Source organism: Podarcis erhardii (assembly GCF_964252035.2).
Source record: "Podarcis erhardii genome assembly, chromosome: 1".
NCBI lineage: Eukaryota > Metazoa > Chordata > Lepidosauria > Squamata > Lacertidae > Podarcis > Podarcis erhardii.
This window is the reverse complement of record NC_138497.1, coordinates 106,318,987-106,339,989: the sequence shown is the minus strand read 5'-3', so window position 1 is coordinate 106,339,989 and position 21,003 is coordinate 106,318,987. Positions and strand designations below refer to the sequence as shown.

Here is a 21,003-nt window from a genome sequence, read left to right as displayed (position 1 = left end):
ATTAACAGTGTGGATGTTAGTCGATTAAACAACTAATTTGTTAAATTCATTAAATTGTAGCTGCATAAATTTCCAAGTGGGGTAAAAAAGGTAAAAGGTAAAGGACTCTGGGTGGTTAAGTCCAGTCAAAGGTGACTATGAGGTGCGGCACTCATCTAGTTTTTAGGCTGAGGGAGCTGGTGTTTGTCCACAGACAGCTTTCTGGGTCATGTGGCCAGCGTGACTAAACCGCTTCTGGTGCAACAGAACACTGTGATGGAAACCAGAGTGCACAGAAACACCATTTACCTTCCCGCTGCAGCAGTACCTATTTATCTACTTACACTGGTGTGCTTTCAAACTGCTAGGTTGGCAGGAGCTGGGACAGAGCAACGGGGATTCGAACCACTGACCTTCCGATTGGCAAGCCCAAGTGGCTCAGTGGTTTAGACCACAGCACCACCCGCGTTCCCTCAAGTGGGGAGAATATTATGAAAGAAAGAAAAAATGACACCTTGTTTTTAGATAAGGCATGAGTTTATTATAACAGATACTGTCTTAGAAAAGGCATCCCCTCTCCTCTCTGAAGATGAGAGAATGCTCTGAAGATGTTGCCATCTAGCTACAGTATTTGTAAGTACTTTAAAAAAAATGTTTTTCAGCATTAAAAGTCAGTGATCCAATGATGTGTGACCCAGGACTGTGTTTTCTGCACAGTGGCCCCCCAGTGACAGAATGTCCTTCCTAGGAAAGCACAACTGGTGCCACAGCCTATGTTATTTCTGTTTGCCTAGGCCTTTGCTAAATATTAGTGTTGGGTGCTACTGCAAATAAAGAGGCTATGGGTTCTATATCGGTAGAAATTGGCAGTTTTTAATAATTTGCTGTGTTTTATCTGCTCTTTTGGTATGCTTTTTTAAATGTGTTTTAATTCCACTGCATCCTGCCCTGCAATCATATAATGAAGAGTGAGATGAAAGCACTCTTAATTAATTAATCAATCAATCAGGAACACCTTTTAAGTTAATTAAAATGTTATGAATTGATTAATTAGTTTTGAATCTAATTAATGAATCTATTAAACATTAAGGAACGTTGCCACATGGAAATCTCTTTTCACCCAGTTGATGTACATAATGATTGCCACCTCCCAATTCTGAGATCCTCAGGAGATGCCAGTAGCCCAGTTCATATATCAGACAGTGGTATACTCAAACTATGGCTTAATGGGAACAAGAAAAAGGGTAGGTGCACACTGCTAAGGAGCTCCTCCCTTGCCATGCTTGGAACCTGGGCTCATGGTTTATTTTCCTCAAACAAAGCAGGAGCAGAAAGTCAAAAACAAACCATTGTAACCACTCCGTGTTTGCTTTTTTGGAGATAAATAAACCACAAGCTGGGTTCAAAAGACATAACTAGCTAGACTTTGTCTTGTATTATCCATGGAGTGTTTGGAGGTGTGACATAGGATCTTTTGAAGAGAGTGCACCAGGATGTGGAAGAATAAAGAGATACACATGCAAGGCTCCTATTAGCTGCTTTCTCTTCTGGCTGTTTCTTTAGAAGCTGTGCCACCACACATACATGGTCCAAAAGGCTCCTCCAGCAGTATTTCCATGTTGATTCTACAGAGGATACCGAAAGTAATGACCCCCTTTCCCCTTATTATTTGCAAAGCTATTGAACCTTCAACAATAATAGGGGGGAAATCTAATTGGAATTCAGAAGGATTGAATGACAGAATTTAAAACTGATTTTATCTAGACAATGTAAGCCCTCACTTTTTTCTAATCCATTCCTATTCACTTAAATCCTGTCAGGAGTTGATTATTTCTTTTTCTTAGCTGGAATCATTTGGTATGATTATGAAGTAAACCAGGGGACATCTGAATTATTGGATTCCAGAGGAAAAATAATTAGACACTAAATACAGCCAGATTTTTAGTTCCAGAGTAAAATAGGTGGAGATAAAAAGAATATTTTTTATAATTTGATAAAGGGAAATTGGAAGCGGATATGAAAAAGCAAAGCCAGCTTACGATTTGTTGGACAGGAAAACGACTATGATAAAGACGCACAATATTACTGCCCTAATTTATGCCAAGTTGCATTCTACTTATAGGATAATTTTGTTTTTATAATCTAAGATCGCTGGACCAGCATCCCCCAAAATAGCAAAAAATGTGTTGATGAAGCAGCATTTGACAGAGGGTGGCCTAAGACTGTGCTATATTAGTCTTTATTGTTATGCCTGTTAGCTATAGTTAGCATTTCAAGCAGCTTTTATCAGAAGGAAACTGCCAGGAGAGAGAATGAGACTAATCTTATATTAGGTTTTGCTTAGCAAATATTTTATGGTGGAGAGAAAAAAATACATTAGATAAACAAAGTAATACTCTAATAATTATCAATCTTAAGTCTGTCTTAAACATAGATTTTGTGGCTTCAGCATCAAGACAGCTATTTTTTTACTTCTCACTCCCTGCCTCTGACTTTGCTTCATATAAAGCATGATGAAGAGACCTAGAGAACCTGAACACTTGTTCACTATTTTATGACAAAATATTTGGGGAGAGATTAGCAGCCTGGAGAAAGAGCCCACCATCATCTACCTAAAACAGCTGTTTCCAGTGGGGTCTTTTCCTAAGGCTTGCTTACCTGGTCAGCTTTAGGCTTCCCAGTACCCTAGACTTTTGTGGAGTGAGAATACCATGAAGACAGTCCATCTCAGAAGACTAATAGAGCCAAAACATTGCCCATGACTATTGAGATTTCCCTGTCACTCAGGCTAGTAATCCTGCTGAGCCCCATATGACCTCAGAAATGGGGAAATGGTCCAGGCAGTTTTCAAGATTGCTCCTGTGAACATCCTTTTACCTGATCGTGGAGTGAATTTAGCTCCTTAGTTGTTTGAGAAACTGACAGCAGTGAAACAGCATGGTTCACAATTAAGACCATTGGTGGGAGAAGACTTGCAATTAATCCAATGGGACACAACCTATAACTCAGTTTAGAGCCTACTCCAAATGATGATATAGAAATGTTACTTTCCATTACAACTGCTCAAAAGTCAGTCAGCTGAGCAGTTCAGAGTAGTCAGAGGGCTTAAACATCTTGGCCTTCAGAATGGAGAGGAGGACTACCCAGTGGCCTGCCAAGACTAATTTGCTAGATAATTTGTGGATAAAGTTGACTGTATCCATTCCAACTTGGATGCTGTAATTTGAGCAGTGTTAGCAGATGTACCTTTGGCAGCTGCTTATGCAGCTATATTGGAAATGTTTCAACTTGTGGAGCCTAAGAACGTGGACATATTTCTTGGAAAGTTGAGACTAAGACCTTGCACTTCCTTGCTAATAAGAGGTGCCAGGGAAAGACTGGCCGAGTGAGCAGTGGGACTGGTAGATGCCTTCTTGCAGGTAGTTGTAGCCCTAGCAAGTCTGAAAGAGGTAGTAGTGAAAGTTCCCTTAGTCTCATTGTGTTGGGGGGGGGGGGAATCTAGCCAGTCTCTAATATTCCTCAAGGTGCTCAAAGTCAGGGTAGTTTCAGGTTTTTTCCCTGGATGACAGGAATTATCTAGGTCAGAGGTAGCCAATGTGGTTTCCCCCATAAGTTTTTAGACTACAACTCCCATGGTTTGACAATTAACTAGGCTTCTTGGGGATTAATGGAGCTGGAGTCCAACAAGATCTAGAAGGCAACGCATTGGCTACCCCTGATCTAGATCTACCCCTGATCTAGATCTATTTAAATCTGATTTTAGGTGGAAATAGCCTTGCTCAATTTGGTGGGTGATTTACATCAGGGGAAGTGAATCACTTACTGTTCTGCTAGACCCCCTCAGTAGCTTTTGATAAACAAACACACAGATACATAAGCTAGGCAAAAGAACAAAAAAAGCAACAACAAACAAACCTGCTGCTCATCCCATTCCTTCTCCCATGGTTTTACTTCTATCTCAAACAACCAATCAGCATTCCCTGCCTACCAAGGATGCTCAGTCCTCATTATGACAGAAAGTCGTAATAAAGCTTAAAATTTCTTTTTTTTTTTCATAAGTAGCAAGTAAAGAAAAGTAAGCAAATAAAAAGGAAAGGGAAAAATAAATAAATGCTGATGTGAACAACTGAAGTCTCTAGTTTGTAATAACAGACATTATACATTGTGTGCCCACTAATTTTAAGCTTTGCGAAATAAGAAATGTCATGATTTTCTTCACTCCTGTTCTCTGCCTTGCAAGGAAGCCATGGGAATATAATCCCCAGCGGGTGAGCAGACGTGCTTCTCTGTTCCTGGAGGCCTTTGGTGCAGTGAGTTTGTTTGTTTGTTTGTTTTGCATGACAAACAGACTAAATCAATGAAGGCTGCAACCCTAAACACACTTGCTTAGGCTAACTTCTAAACAGACATGCTTAAAGGTAAAGGTAAAGGGACCCCTGACCATTAGGTCCAGTCGTGACTGACTCTGGGGTTGCGGCGCTCATCTCGCTTTATTGGCTGAGGAAGCCGGCGTACAGCTTCCGGGTCATGTGGCCAACATGACTAAGCCGCTTCTGGCGAACCAGAGCAGCGCACGGAAATGACATTTACCTCCCCACCAGAGCGGTACCTATTTATCTACTTGCACTTTGATGTGCTTTCGAACTGCTAGGTTGGCAGGAGCAGGGACTGAGCAACGGGAGCTCACCCTGTTGCAGGGATTCGAACCGCCGACCTCCTGATCGGCAAACCCAAGTGGCTCAGTGGTTTAACCCACAGCACCACCAGTGTACCTAAAAAACCAGACATGCTTAGCATACGGCATATTTCTGCATAACTGTTATACAGTGGCACTTCTGGTTACGAACTTAATTTGTTCCAGAGGTCTGTTCTTAACCTGAAACTGTTCTTAACCTGAGGTACCACTTTAGCTAATGGGGCCTCCTGCTGCTGCTGCACCACCACCACACAATTTCTGTTCTCATCCTGAGGTAAAGTTCTTAACCCGAGGTACTACTTCCGGGTTAGCGGAGTCTATAACCTGAAGCGTTTGTAACCCAAAGCGTTTGTAATCCGAAGTACCATTGTATCCTCTATTGCTGCTGTATTTTAAGTTTAGACTTGGCTTTTTCCTCAAACTTGTTTCTCTCCACTTTCTTTTTTTTAAAAAAATCCTGCTGTTGAAGAATGTACAAGACTTGCTTGTGTCGATGAAAGTTTTGTGCTAACAGTTACTATTGCTATTCCCTGTACAGCTGGGTTGGGAAACCTGTGGACCTCCAAGTGTTGCTGGAATCTCCTGCTGTTGCTAGAGCTGGCTGGAATCCAAAAACGCCTGGTTTCCCATCCCTGCAACAAACCTCATAGCTCTATCTGCAGGAATCTAGGGGGTGGGGTGTCCTCATAAGCTCAGTGGACAGCTAGAAGCTGAAACTGACAAGCAATATTTATTTCACAGCTGCTGCTTGAAATTCTCCTCTTGTTTCCATAGAAACCTAGCACTTATTGGTGAAAATAATGTGTTTTTAATGATTGTTTCGTAACTTCACTTACCTTAGTTTCCCTGAACTGTCAGTTACGTGGCAAAACTCTCATTATTTCACGCCTATTAAGTGTGCCGTTTAAAAAATGTCCTAGAATTATTATTAGGTTTCTTTCTCTAAACCTGGTTTCGACTGACAAGCCTTGGAGTGAAACCTGATCTGGCATTGTAATTTATAATTCTAAAAGTGGAGATGAATGTCATTTGTAAAGCAAATTTAACCCCTCCTACTCCACTTTTTCAATACATCACTGCCAGATGTTTCAAACAAAAAAATGTACAGCATTTAAGAATTAAACGAGATGAAAGACAAGGAAATATTACAATAGCAAATTATCTGACAATTTGGACTGCACCAAATCTCTAAATTCTGGTGCCGGGGTGGGGTGGGGTGGGACGGGACACTTGGAAGCAGATTTCAAAAGTTTTAGCCAGATTCAGGAGGAGATCTCATGTCAGTGAACATGGAAATGATTTCCCATGACTCACAACGCAAACAGATCTTTGGAGATGCGACTAAGCAATTGATTTGTCTAAAGTAGAAATAAAAGCCCTCCTTTCTTTCTTTTTTTAGTTACGGCACATATGCAATGCAAATCGTGATACTGGGCAACCATCTTTGTTTAGGTTTTTGTATTGTGAAGAATCAAGAAAGTGAAGATTTTTTTGGGGGGGGGGGATACAATCCTTCAAGTCACCTGCAATTTCTCCTCAAGTTCTCCTTTCTCAAACTTTATGCTTGGCAGGAGGAAGGACAGTAGAGAGGCCTCAGGCATGAAACACTCTAGGATGAACTGGGAGATTTAGCTCTAATCCTCTCATGCAATGAGAGAGAGAGAGTTAGGATAAGCACACTAGCTCTGCCGTGGACTCCACACCATCCAAGGATAAATTCTACACTGAAGAACATTTTCAATGTGTGGAGCCCCCTTTCACACATTAAATCCTTGATTTCCCAGGCCTCCAAATTACACAAAGCACCTACACACAGCTTCAGAAGTTACTCCTCCAACTTGTGAAGAGCAATATTGATAGTGGAGTTAGAGCTCACACGCTCAACCTTCTCCGTCATCACATGAAAAACAAAATGTTAACATATTTTCAGAAAATGTTACTTAAAAGTTACCTAAATGTATAACATTTAAAGTGTCAAGGGCTACACAGGGAACAATTAAAAAGCCTTGGGCTCATTTCAGATGAACTTTTTTTTTAAAAAAACCAACAACAACCAAAAACCATCCTTATGCAAAATAAATAATTCATACCTCTCCAAGGGAGTAATATCGTCGGGGAATCTGGGAGTCTGGATAGACATTTTCTAGGTACCATGAAAACGGTTTGCATTTTAAGTTCTCTCTCAATGCTTTTCTGACTGATACGTCTCCATAATCCACTTTGACAACGCCTGTAAAAAAAAAATCAGAGGAAAAATAGTAATTAATATTCATATTCATTTAAACCATCCCCAATGACAATGAGTAGTTAATTACATTTTTTAAAAAGCTTACAGTACACTAATGATATTCCCAATTTACCTACCTCCGTTTCCCTATTTTTGTTATTGTACGTGCATAACTTTCAGGCAGGCGCTTCATAAACAAATGTTTTATTTATAGAATGAATATATTATATTATAGATTGAATTCCCCATTTGTTGTGGGGGAAACAATTCCCTGTATCTGTTGCAACACTAAAGTGTCATGAAATGGAGAAGAGATTACTAACTAGCCTGCTATCTTAAAAAAGACTTTAGAAAAAACTTTGCCTACATGCACATTTGCACTGCAGTTGCCAGTACTGTTTAATTTCTTATCTGGAAAAGTGTTACAGAAGTGATGGTACCAGTATAGACAGGCAATTATTGTAGCCTTTATACCATCAGGTGTTGTTAGCATAAATGAATCAGTTCTTTTTACATTTATGTACGTTTCACCAGATCAGTCTTCTGACAGTTTGTGAACCCTGATGAAAAACGAAAGTATGGCAGATACAATTGTAGACTAGCTGAGCTAAAGGGAGAGAAAAAATTGTGATGCAAATTGGAAAAGTATATATGCATGTGGTTGCTAGTTTCATACTGTTAGGTAAATAAACAAAGATGCAAGGAGCATGCATCACTGAAAGATAGCTGCAGATGCATGAAGTCTGTTATCACCTTAACAACAGCTGTACAATTTCAAGGGCTCTTGACCTGTGCAACATGCTACATACCACCGATGCTAGATGCTAGCCACACTACAGTGTAGAAGCATGAGTATGGCTAGGAGCCCTTTAGAGTTGACCTTGTGGCATACTGGCCATGAATGGGTGATTTGGGCAGCCTCCAGGTAATTGCCATCACATTCATTAAGCCTGCTATAACTGTTCCCTATATATAATCAAAGAATAGATGGCAGCTTTTCACAGGCCTTTTCTTATCTTGTGAGCACTGGTTTAAACCATGTATTAGGAGGAGGCCTGTCATATAAAAAAAGCAGCATTTGATAAAAACGATCTCGCAATGTACTTTTCAGTGGTATCAAAGTGCAAGGAATAGTTAATGTAACTTATTCCCCTTTATTTTCAGAAAAAGGGCATATATAATTTATTTGTGCATCTGCAGTGCACAATTTAAAAAACCACATGGCGTCTATCACAGCACATTACAATTGCTACAGCAGGCAGAAATATCATTATGTGGTCAGTTGAGACCTGCTGCAATTTCTAAGTGGTTCACAGGGAGGAAAGTTTGGGAAATACTTGCTTTTTTTGCAAAAAAAAATAATAATAATAATGGTGGGCAGAACTGTTTTCAGCAGCCGACAGTTGCCTTTCTGGTTTCAATAGGAACAGCGTTTCAGATTTCTAGTGTCACTACTTGGAAAGCCTGAGTTAAATGATCACAAGGCACAGACGAATTTTGAGGGGAGACCAAAAAGCAAACTGAAAGTATAGGGTTTTTTGTTTTTGTTTAAATAATAACAGCAGCAGCGGCAAAGCTAAGACTAAATAGGGTTGTTGTTTTTTCTCGGTGCTAGTTAAAAGAGAAATTAACTGGTAGCTTAAATATGTTTGATGAAATGCTGACTTTTACACACAGCATCCAGCAGGTGGAACTGTTTTCCCACAAAAAGCCAAGACTCAACAATATATAAATCTTTCGATGAATTTTCAAATAGAATAAATCTGCTCCCAGCGAGGAATGCAAAACCCACACAGAGAGAGACTCACACACAAAAATGTCCACATCTTACTCATGTGAACACAGGTTCAGTGAAATCATTATGCTAAGCTGTGCAGATGATTTTGTCTAAATTTCAATATTGCTCTTTGAAAGAAAAAAATATTGTCATCGTATACACAAACATTTACAGATTTTAGATTCAAATACAGATAGGTAGCCGTGTTTGTCTGCCATGGTCAAAACAAAATAAAAAAATTCCTTCCAGTAGCACCTTAAAGACCAACTGAGTTAGTTCTAGGTATGAGCTTTCGTGTGTATGCACACTTCTTCAGATACACAGAAATATAGATTCAAATATTTAGCCTTGTAAATGCTATTAATAATGACGCTTTGGATAGTGTCAGACAGTGCAATCAATAGGCAACAGTGGATGCGCACCTGACCCATACACCTGCTTTTCATGCTTCCTGAATATTGCGTGTCAAAGCCCCAAGCCACCCCCATGAGAATAAAGACACAAGGACACAGAATTTTAGGTTAATGTTAACGGGCAAAATTTAGGCCTCAACTTTATTGGTTACAGAATGTGAGCAGTATTGGCTTAGGCATTGGCATCAACAGACTATATCTGACTCCTGCCCACCTTGCAGGGAGCCTGGTAAGGGTAAATCACCAGTAGGGAGAGCCCCGCCAATGTGGATCGACTTGAGCATCCCCTCGCTTCCCGCTGGGGTCGTGGCATGGCCCTAGCCCCTCCCCGGGCTTTGGATGAGATCCACACCCCTGGATTCCTTTAACGGAATACCCTTGGGCAGGTGAGGGCCGCACCTCCCTTCCCCCACACATTGCTATTCCAATGCCTAACCACCAAACCTTACAAAGTTGTGCTGATTGCTATGAAGTCAGCAAAAACCAAGTGGCCAGTGCCAATTTGCCAAGTGGCAAAAGTTCTACCAGGCCCCTCAACAGTGACCAACCGAAGTTCATAGAAAGGCGAAAGGCGCAACCTGAGAAAGGGCAGGAAGGTGGGAGATCCATGGCGTGAGGCTGAAAAGGGGCAACCCAGCGTCACGCTGTGGTTTAAATCGGCCCTGGCCACGCCCCCAAGCCACCTGATTGGCCGCTTGGCTAACTGGCATTGCCGGGCCTCCCCAGCATAAGGCGGGACACAGTTCCACCCCCCACACTGAGGGGGGAGGCTTGATGGCTTGCCTGCAATGCATCCCTACAAAGAGGTGGAGCCGATTTGTGCAAAAAGAGAAGTAGCCTAACTTCACTATGGAAATGTGTGGGCGTCCAAACAGATAGGGCTCATCCATCTAAGCACAGAGCAGACACATTGCACTAGGAACACACTCCAAACCATATGCACAAATATCAGTTGCTTATCCAGTGTGGCTGCTTAATCATAACATCCAAAGCTACTCTGAAGACTTTATGCTATCAGCTCTGAGCTCTCCAATGCTGCTGCTGTTTGCCTTTGCTATGCCAGCAAAACAACACCTCAGTGAAAGCTCAACAACAACAAACAAGCAAATCCTGATTTAGGTGTGTCTGAATGATGCACGGTTGCACACATGCACACAGCGCCGAACAAGGAAGTAGCCCCAGAACATCCTAAAGATGTCATGAAAAGGGGTGGAGCAGGGGTACAGCAGGCTAACACACACTCTGCCAACGTGTGCGGGATTCTGGAATGGAACCTACTGGCATATATTGTGGAAAAATATGTTCAAATATGAATCTTTGCGGGGGGGGGGCGTTAATTTAAGATTTATGAGGCAATGGGAAAGAATTAATACAGCGGCGTAGCGTGGGTTGTCAGCACCCGGGGCAAGGCAAGTAATTTGCACCCCCTAACCCGGGGCAAGGCAAGTAATTTGCGCCCCCTAACCCGGGGCAAGGCAAGTAATTTGCGCCCCTAACCCCTAACCTGCCGCCGCTGCCAGCTTCTTCTTGCTGCTGCCTGGGCTGGTCGGGTGTGGTTCTCTCCCGCGCTCAGCGCTGCGCTGGGCGGCCGCTGCACTGTCCCTCCCCCAGATAGTCCCTCCCTCGCGCTCTCTCCGCTCCGCACCGCAACGCATGACTGGCACCCTCCCCCTCCACAGTGGGCGGCGACCCGGCAGCTCGGATCGGATTCACACAGCCAGCACTGCAGTGAGAGAGAGTGAGTGAGCCAGGTAGGGGCAGAGAGCTGCGAGTGCGAGCGCGCCCAACCCAATGTTGCGCCCGGTGCGGCTGGCCCCCCCTGCACCCCCCACGCTACGCCACTGAATTAATATTATTAAGGGACAATCTGAAACTGACACGATTTGGAAATAGACAGAGAGGTGAGGGTAGAAAGGTTCAGGCACTAATAAGATGAGTGATGGCCTTGCTGTAGAATGTTAATTCAATCATGTTGGAACTCCTCAGGTTCATATGACCAAATACATTTTGAAGTCTGAACAGTACCTAATTACAGTGTGACTCAGAACTTATTCTGCAGCTCTGGAACTCTATATCCAGGTTCTAGAGTCCCTAAATCTGGGTATTTAGTACCATGTCCACTCCTCCTTAATATCTTATGGGAGAGGGTGCAGCACATTTGTCAGTTCAAAGGTCACATTTCCTCATAGGCAGCCTTCTGAAAGCTACGAGCCAGTGGTGGTTGGAGTCAGAAGCAGACACAGGCAGGGCAAAGAATGCTAATGTTACAATTACAGGATAAGCTTGCTTCTATAAACACTAAGGCATCCCTCTCTACCCTCCATCCAGACAAGCGAGAAGCAGAGTTCACAGACATGTTCCAGCCAGGCAAAACCACTCAAGGTGGGTGCAAAGGAGGACCAATGAGGGTTGTAACTAGGAAGTAGGTGTGGCCTAGGAAGAGTCTTGAGGGTCAGACTGAGACATATGGAGGGCCACATTTTGTCCCCGAGTCTGTAGTCTCCCATCTCTGCCACAAAATGTCAAGTGAAAAGTGGCCCTGGAAAGCAGAATTACTATGCAAAAGCTCTTTATAAAAACTGTTAGGGTTCCAAGGGGTTGCTCGAGAGCAAGCAGGCAAATGCCTCCCTGCTTGGCTGTGAAGCCTTGCTTTTGATGCCAAAATAAACTATCTGTCCAGAGCACCGCTCTCCCATGGCTGGCTCATTCACTGGCAGAATCTGTGAGTGGGCAGTCCTTAAACCTTCCCCAGCGGAGTAGTTTCTTGACCCCTCTCAGCGCGGAAGCTTACTGCGCAAGGAGGGCGTGGGTAACAGAGGACCTCTCTCCTCCCCGCTTTGCCCAGGCAAGGTGTCCTGGCACCGCCTTGCCTCCTCTGAGCCCTGAAGCTCCTCTCCACTGGAGGCGTGGTTACTCTCCTCCGCTGAGGAGGAGCTGCTTCCCACGATCTTTGGGGGCTCTCTGTAATCCATCTGGCTTTGCCCCTCTCACCTCTGAGCTGATGGCAGTTCCCTGACAGAAACCGATGACCCACTCAGGTGGGTTGATTTATTGGATGAGAAAATATATGATAGGAAAGTGTAAAGTAGGATAATTAACACAGGTCCAGGGATTAAGAGAGAACAACTAGGAATCCACCAGCTCACCAAGTGGTTAATGCAGAAAGTTTGCTTGCTTCTCAGAACTCTGATAAAGTACAGCAGTGTCGATCACTATGGCTGACTTTGAGCAGTTGCTGTTGCTCTATCTCCAGTTACAAACCTGTTCTGTTGTCAGGACAGAAATGAGGACTTATCCCTCAATCCATTGTCACAGTGCTTTCTCGCTGTTTCCTGGGTCTTTGTTTAGGGAAGGAGTAAGCTAGTACATTCACACAGACAAAATTTTATCCATACCAATGGTGCTGTTTCGAACAGGTCAATAAAACAGAAAATCTTTCCACAGAAGGTCATATAACTGGTTATCTTTATGACATCTGACAGGAAGGTGTTCCACAAGGTGGGCACCTCATTTACAAAACTGCTGCTTTCACATGCAGCATGGGAGTCATTCCTGCTGCCTAACTTTATGATGATCTTCTTCTTCTTCTTCTTCTTCTTCTTCTTCTTCTTCTTCTTCTTCTTTTTCTTCTTCTTCTATATAGACCACTTCATGGCATAAAACCATCAAAGTTGTGTACACAGTAAAAACAGGATAAAATGCCAAAAGACAAGCTCTGACAAAAGACAAGCAGTAAAATCAATTCAGCAAATGCTAAAACAATAAAAAAACCCATCCATGCAAACTCTAAAAACAACAAAAACCATCTAATCAAATATAAAATTGATCTTCCATAAATGATTGTGCTACACCTCAGGGAAAGCCTTCTTTAACAACAACAACAACAACAACAACAACAACAACAACAACAAGGTATTCAGTAGGTGCCTAAATATCATGACAGCAGATGCCTGATTGTGGTGGATACCGGTAATTGATCTCAGGGAACAGAAGCTGTAATGCTAAAAGCCTGGTTTCTCGTACAGGGTAAGCACACATCTGAGGCATATGGTTAATTATCATGTGTTGACTGATGTATTGTGTTCCCCCCCTGTTTATGTGAGGAAAGACTCCCCTAAATTCCTGGAACCAGTAAAGGGTTAGAATTTAATTAAAACCCCTGAATTTCCAGATCCAGTAGGGATTCAATTGCTGGAATAGCCAGGCCAGCCTGATAATGGCTGTGAAGTATGAGTCATTAATCTAACAAAGGCAAGGCAATGAGCCATTAAGAAAGTGGGGACTCTGTGCCAGACGCAAATGGGTGGAGCCCAAGTGGGCAGAGACAAAAAGAGTTTGGAGTTTTTAGGATTTAAATTTGCTGTGGCGTATTCTTGGGGAAAGGGTTTCGGCCTCTAAGAGGCAAGCTGGAAGGAGGGTCAGAGTGATGCTTGAGGTCTTTTCAGATCCCAGGCTACAGCTATGGGAGAAGCATGAACCTTTTGGAGTGTTAATGCTTTGAACTATTCCGTCCTGGGTTTGGGTTGTATACATGTGTAAATAGACCATATATCATAGAGACACCACCGTCTGTGCTGTGCCGCATTCCCAAAGGAACTCTGGGTAACCCCCTGGAACCTCACAACTTGTACTGTATGTTATAATAAATTTCGTAAGCCTCTCCCCAAGAAACCCATTATAATAACCTCTACGTTTGTCACTTCCAACACCATATATAATCATTTTGATTTGTAAATTATAAAAGCCTTTAGAAAGAAGTAAAAACAGGGCAATAACATCCCTCTCAATTTTTGACAGTCTGAACTTTTCCTCATAATGTAAAATACTGTGTTTTGTCATTTTCTGCAGTTAATCCAAGCAACTGTGACAAAGTGCCATTTTTTAGCACACAGCTAGGCCTGCAACAAGGATGGGTAAATCTGTTGGTTTCAGTTTCTCGTGTGTTTTTTCCAATCTTAACTTCAGTTATCCACATTTCCACATCCGTTAGCGTTTCTTAAAAAAAAAAAAATCCCAGAAAATATTACCAACATTTTAGTGCAAATTTATTCTAATATGCACATTTTTGCAAAGTAATATAAGACATTTTTGTATGTTAATTTCATTAATATGTGCAAGTTAACCCACATATATACTTCTGTACACATTACCTGGGTAGAGAGCAGGACTGCAAAATTTGAAGAAGTGCAAATTTCAAAAAATGGTTTTGTTTCAGTTCTTGTATTGTTTTGGAAAGTGCTGATTTAGTAAGCACACCTTTACATGCAAACTGAATCTAATTTCTCCCCCATTCCTACCTGCAGCACAACTGCTGTCCACAATTGGGGCTGTGCAACAGATTTGAAGGAACCCCATGGCTTCTGGGGCCATGGCTTCTGGGCTGCCCATTCTGCCTCCTGCATTATTTAACATCTATGTAAACCAGGGGTGCACAACCTGCAGCCCTCCAGTTGTTTCTGGACTACAACTCCCATCAGCTCCAGCCAGCATAGCCAGTGATCAGGGATGATGGGAGGTGTAGTCCAACAACATCTGGAGGACTGCAGGTTGTGCACCCGATATAAACCATCTGGGGATTTGGTGCACAATGTCGTCAGTATGCTGAAGACATGGCAGCTCTTTCTCTCTCCACTCCATTAAAATCAGGAGAGGTTGGGAAGGTGATGGACAGGTGTTTGGAGGCAGTGCTGGGATGGGGGCAAAAAACTAAGGCTGAATCCTGATAAGATGGAAGTGCTATGGGTAAGTGGTTGAAACTCCTTGGTCTGAATACCAGACATATTTGTCATATGTGATTTTGACATAATTATCTTTAACCCTGCCAATCTTCTTGGGAGGAGCAAAACCATTCACATAGATATCAGTATTAAAACTGAACAGCAGGGATCAAACACATTAAAATGATTGCAGGTTTTTGTATGATCTCAAGGTATCGTGACATGGTATCCTGGAGTGTAAACACACACACACCCGCGCGCACACACACACATCTGAGGCAGGAAATAAAGGCTTTTAATTCAAACACCCTGCAGTTTGGAAGAACGACATTCTGTTTCTGCTTCATGCTGCGTATTTTCATCCTGTGACCCGCTAATCTCCAATTAACTACATTCTCAGTGTGATCCTACCCGCAAATTGAAAAGTCTACCCATCTATATCAGAAGATGTTAATAGCTTTGCTTTTAACAGCGAGAAAGGGCTACAGCTCAGCTCTTCCAGAATTAAGTTCAAGAAATATGTTTCTAAGATTTGTTTGTGCAAAATTCTTGCTTACATAGGCACACAAACATATCCCCCATTCTTGCTTTCCCCTGCAGTGGACCTATAAATCATTTTGTTATCTGAGAAGAAAAAAATCAGGTGGAGGAGGCCCCATCACTGAGTGGAAAAAACACAGAAGAAAATCTCAAAAGATACTAGTTAAACAATGGTTCAGATTCAAAAACTCCACAAGTTTTACTTGTGCAACAGGTGTTTCTCTATTCCTTTCTGCTACAGACCTCTGAAAAGGTATTTCTGACTTGATCAGGAGTGGCTTTCAGGGAGCGAAAGAAGCAGTAGGAGAGAGGGAAAGGCCCACTGCACTTGTGGAAAGAGAATTCAGAACCCCACTTTGTGTGAGCAAAAGTGTCTTCTGCTCATACAAGGGTAAAATTTGGGTCCATATCCATACCCTCGGCCCAGTATACCTGAAGGAGCGTCTCCACCCCCATCGTTCTGCCAGGACACTGAGGTCCACCGCCAAGGGCCTTCTAGCGGTTCCCTCCCTGCAAGAAGCCAAGTTACAGGGAACTAGGCAGAGGGCCTTCTCGGTATTGGCACCCGCCCTGTGGAATGCCCTCCCACCAGATTTCAAAGAGAAAAACAACTACCACACTTTTAGAAGGCATCTGAAGGCAGCCCTGTTTAGGGAAGCTTTTAATGTTTAATAGACTATTGTATTTTAATATTCAGTAAATGCTGTAGCTCCTCTGCTTTCTGGTCTGGTTTGCTTGTGTAATGGTGGGGGCAAGAACATGCATATCGAAGACTATACTATTACAATTCTACCTGTGAGATCCAACTTTTAAAAACTTTTCTCCTACAAGAACTATGCAGTCAGCATATGGGTCTCATACAATAGTGCAATTAGGAACCCAGATATTGGCTCTCCATTCTCATGAGACAGACAAAAAAGGTGAGAACGGGCTGATCTGGGTGTCATGGCTTAGCATGAACATGTGAGCAAGTGAGCTTCTAGAGAGGAGATGGTGGCTGCTTCGCTCCTTCTCAGTCATCCTGCTGCTTCGCAAAGCCATAGTTTGGCTCAGCATGGCAACTGAATCTAGGATTGTGGTTTAGCTCTCCCAGGCAAACCATGTGATGTCAACCGTAGGAGAAACCTGGGGTCGTATGCACAGTATTACATCAACACAATGATATACTGAGCAGGGTGTTGACTAAGAAGTAAAAGTGGATTTCTATTTTCACTTTCCATTCCCTCTGAAACTCTATTACAGTAAAGCGTGATCAAAGTCTTTGTTCAATGCACTTTTTTCGCAGAGTAGGAAACAGAATAGCAAAGCTAATACAGTTCAAGTACAAAGTGTTCATCGCACCTAGATTAAGTACTGATTCTAGGCCAGCGTATTCTTTTTCTTAAGTGTTTAGTACTATCTTGACTCTGTGTCACTGTGCCTGGTCACATTGTCATGTCATGGCTTCAGGAACTAACCAAAGCTAAATTTAGACTGGCCTTCCTTGTGCTGTTCAGTTCATTCACTATTACAAGAAGTCCTGATTATCGTAAGTACTTTTAAGTTATGTGTGGATACAAATATATTAATGCAGAAAGTAGGTTCTGATTTCACTTTTACCATTTACTTCAAAGGGAGCTTACTCTCAGGAGTAAGGCTGCAAGAGAAAAAAAAAAACTTCAAAAGCCTTCAAATGCACCCCACTGATTTCACTACTTCATAAGGTGAAAGGAATTAAAAACATGCGGGGGAAATTCCGAGGCAAATGCAGTTAGCAATATATAAGTTGCTCAAGCAAGAAACAGAAGGAAGTATTCAGTGCAGCTTATAGTAGATGACATGGGTGGCCTTTGAGAGATAATTTTCATGAAGCCTAAAGACAAGCGCGTTTGAGACATGATTTGAAAGCAATTGCTTGAAGAAAACCTGTTTTAAACTCCCCTCATTCCCAAGCACAATATTCAAACTTACTGCAAATCCCTGGCTTGGGGAACATTTCAGGTTAGTAAAGACAAAATTTACATTTAGTAGCCAGAGGGGGAGAATGCAAGAAGGAGGAAGTAAATCATGCTGTGAAAAAAATAATCCAATTCATAGAAATGGAGCATGCAAACACACACACAAACCAACAACACACATGTATCTAATGAGGTATTTGAATATAAAACAAAAACCGGATAAAACAAAATGGTGGGGGAGAAAGAAAGCAAACATTTCACTGGATTTTGATACTTAGGTGGAATACCTTTAACACAACACTCATGTGAGATAGGTTAGGCCAGAGACAGCAACCAGGCGCATTTCATGGCTGAGTGAGGATTCGATTGTGTGTACAACCATTACAGAACACAGGCTTTTCCTATTTACTTGTAACTCAAATGTGTGTACAGTGGTACCTCGGGTTACAGACGCTTCAGGTTACAGATGCTTCAGGTTACAGACTCCGCTAACCCAGAAATATTAACTCGGGTTAAGAACTTTGCTTCAGGATGAGAACAGAAATCGCACAGAGGTGGTGCGGTGGCAGCAGGAGGCCCCATTAGCTAAAGTGGTACCTCAGGTTAAGCACAGTTTCAGGTTAAGAACGGACCTCCAGAACGAATTAAGTTCTTAACCCGAGGTATCACTGTATGCCTTTTGAGGGCAAAATCCTTCCAACGCAGCTTACAAAATTAAGACAACAGGGAACTATACAGTATTTAAAATACAATTAGAGCCAGTCAATGCTAAACCCATAAAAAAAATCAGCAGCTAAAATACCAGCCTCCATAAAAATGGAATGAAAGGTTGAAAAGCTCTTTTCTCTGGTGCCTCTCAGTCTAATAGATCCTGACGGCAAGCCAGAGAGCAGCTGTTCTTGCAGTCCTTCCGATAACCTGGGCCCCAACTGCTTAAGGCAGGTATGGGAAAACCCGTGGCTCTCCAGGTGTTGTAGTACTTCATCCTTGACCGCCCATCATCCTTGACCACTGTCTGTGCTAGTTCTGGCTAATGAGAGTTTGAGCTAATGGGAGTTTGAGATGTGGGAAGTGCACACAGAACTCCCATCCCTTGTAGTGGTTAGAGTGTTGGACTAGGACCCAGGAGACTGGATTCTGAATCCCCACTGAGCCATGGAGCTCATTGGGTGACCTTAGCCCAGCCTCACTCACTCACTCACTCACTCACTCACAGCCTAACCTACCTCACAGTGTTGTTGTGGGATTAAAGGAGGACAGGGAGAACCATGTAAATGACATTGAGCTATAGGGAGAAAATATTGGTATATAAGAGCAATAAATAAATAAAATAAGTAAACTGTGGGGTGGGGGGCAACAACAAAAACAGGGTGCTGTTAAGCGCAAATGCTGCATGCGTGCTGGGCTTAGACTGAACCCAAAATGGCCTTTTCTATATCTCAGGCAACTACTACAAGGCTATGTGTGTGTGCCATTTTGTGGTTTACACAGCATATGAAGTTTATGAAGGGCCAAATCAACACACAGATCTTTCATACGTTTTGAAAAACACAGTTGCAGAAAGGAGTTGAAAATCAGCTGCAGCACAGTTCCTCAAAATTAACTGAAATTAGGGATAAGCTGAGATTCTCTTACCCTATTTACTGAAATATATGTCTGTTGTTAACATGAAACAGAAAGTGTAGGAGAGCAATTTGAATAGGCATTAAATGTAACGTGGCATTCACATTTGCATTACAAAACACTTTAAACACCATTTGTGAAAACAATCAAAGATATACAATCTGATCCCAAACATGTTTACTCTGAAATCAGTCTCTCTTTTATGACCAATTGTCCCAAATCAACAAGCCAGTGCACCAACAGCAGCACCTCACAGGAACAAACTGAAGGCTCTCAGTGACAGCAGAAGCCCCTCCCTCCTTTCCGCACAAGCAGAAAATACAATTTATCCCCCTGCCACTCTCACAACTCTATGTTTTCTGTCCCCCAAAAAACTTGAAATGAAATGTTGCTTCCCGAGAAAAAAGCAGTCTCAAACAGAAAATAATCTAACCCTCCCTTTTCTCCCTGAAAAGAAAGTGGTAGCTTTTTATTTGTATTAATGCGTTCTTATCTCTTATCTCCAATCCATTCTGCGAAGGCGAATAATAGACTTTTAGACTTCAGAAGACTGCAGTGTTTCAGCTTCCTCCCATCTATTTTTTTTCAGCAAGCTGAATGCTGGTAAATAAAACCTGTTCCAGAATCAATCTCCAGTTCTAGCTGCATGGATATCAAACTATATATCCCACCGGTGCTCCCTTGCAACATCACTTCTCTCTCCCAGCTACCTCCTCTGCCTTCAGATTCATCTTTATTTACTTTCTCTGCAGCTTTTAAAGTATTGAGACCCTTGAGACCAAATCCTCTTTCTCTCTAGAATGGCTCTTTCTTCTTTTTGCCGTTACTTACAGTTTGTGAACCTTTGAAAACTATAGCAAAAACTGTGCTACATCATAATGTAAGTGACGTACCACTAACTTACACCATAATTTAAGATAAATATACTTTTAATGTTTTGGAGTGGTTTTTTTTGAAAGAAAGCAAACCTAATTTAATATGTTCTCATAAATGAATCAATAAGAGACTCTACCTCATTATAAATACCCTTACAACACATATTTAGCATGTGCAAATGATACGTGAACCACTAAATGCTAGTTTCTCGTTATTGCATAGTAGCAAGTCCCATTATCACAATAACAGTTTTTGAAAAGCCACTGGAACCATAGGAATTTATACAAGTTACATACATGAAAGATCCATAGCATCTCTTTCTAAGTGAGCATGTACCTGAAGATGTTTGTGTCAGCAAGTATTGTATGAACTGGTCTTTTACACTGGGTTTTCCAACTTCATTTCCTCCCAAACTGCTCACTACAAGGTTTGAACAGAACTTCTAATTGTTCTGTTAGTGTTCTTATAAATTATTTTATTTATTTGTTGCTTATCTATCCCAACTGCTTCTCAAAGAAGCTCAAGGTGGAGTACATGGTTCTCACTCTCCTTATTTAATCCCCACAACCATCATGTGAGCCAGGTTAGGCTGAGATGCAGTTACTGTTCCAATGTCAGCTACTGAGTCTCATGGCTGTATATAGTCGTTCCCCCCCCCCCAACTTTGCGGTAGAACAGATTTCCTTCCATTTAAAGCGTAACAGCCCCTGTTCTGCTGTTGCATCTCTATTTCACCACATAGGGCACATTCAGTGATCTGAAGCACACAGGGTTTTGCTACTACTAGGTAAAGGACTATGCAACAAGTCTGGGGCAAAAAGAAATTGGTTTTCCATGTGCTGATATTGGGGTAATTACTGGCACCAGCAGCAAATTCAAAATCCTTGTGTGCAAGCCTACCACTCCTTTCGTTGCCTATACCAGTGACTCCTAAACCAACATATCTACAGTGAAATTCAGGAGTATTTGATGAAGCCAGTGTAGATGTGCTTCGTCTAAATGCTGCAAAATGTCTTTAGATTGTACAAGCCTTGGCACTATATGAAATTTCAAGAAATAGGTAGGTTTCCAGCTAGAAATCCCTTACAAGCAATCAAGAATAAGCCATCCACTATTACTCTTTCAATCAATATAATATCAGCAAACCAAAAGGTCATTTCCATTCACACATGTCTTCATAACCACTTTTAAAAACGAACATCAGTAATTTCAATTTTT

At 42.0% G+C, this 21,003-nt stretch overlaps 1 protein-coding gene across 2 annotated transcripts in view; it reads right to left on the bottom strand.

Moving 5' to 3' along the window:
* GALNT13 (polypeptide N-acetylgalactosaminyltransferase 13) overlaps positions 1-21,003 on the bottom strand; it is a 157,969-nt gene that overhangs the window by 23,589 nt on the left and 113,377 nt on the right. For both annotated transcript variants that reach the window (XM_081872160.1, XM_081872161.1), the window contains exon 9: positions 6,766-6,905. In XM_081872160.1, the coding sequence (XP_081728286.1) occupies positions 6,766-6,905 (140 nt within the window). The remainder of the gene's footprint in view (positions 1-6,765; positions 6,906-21,003) is intronic.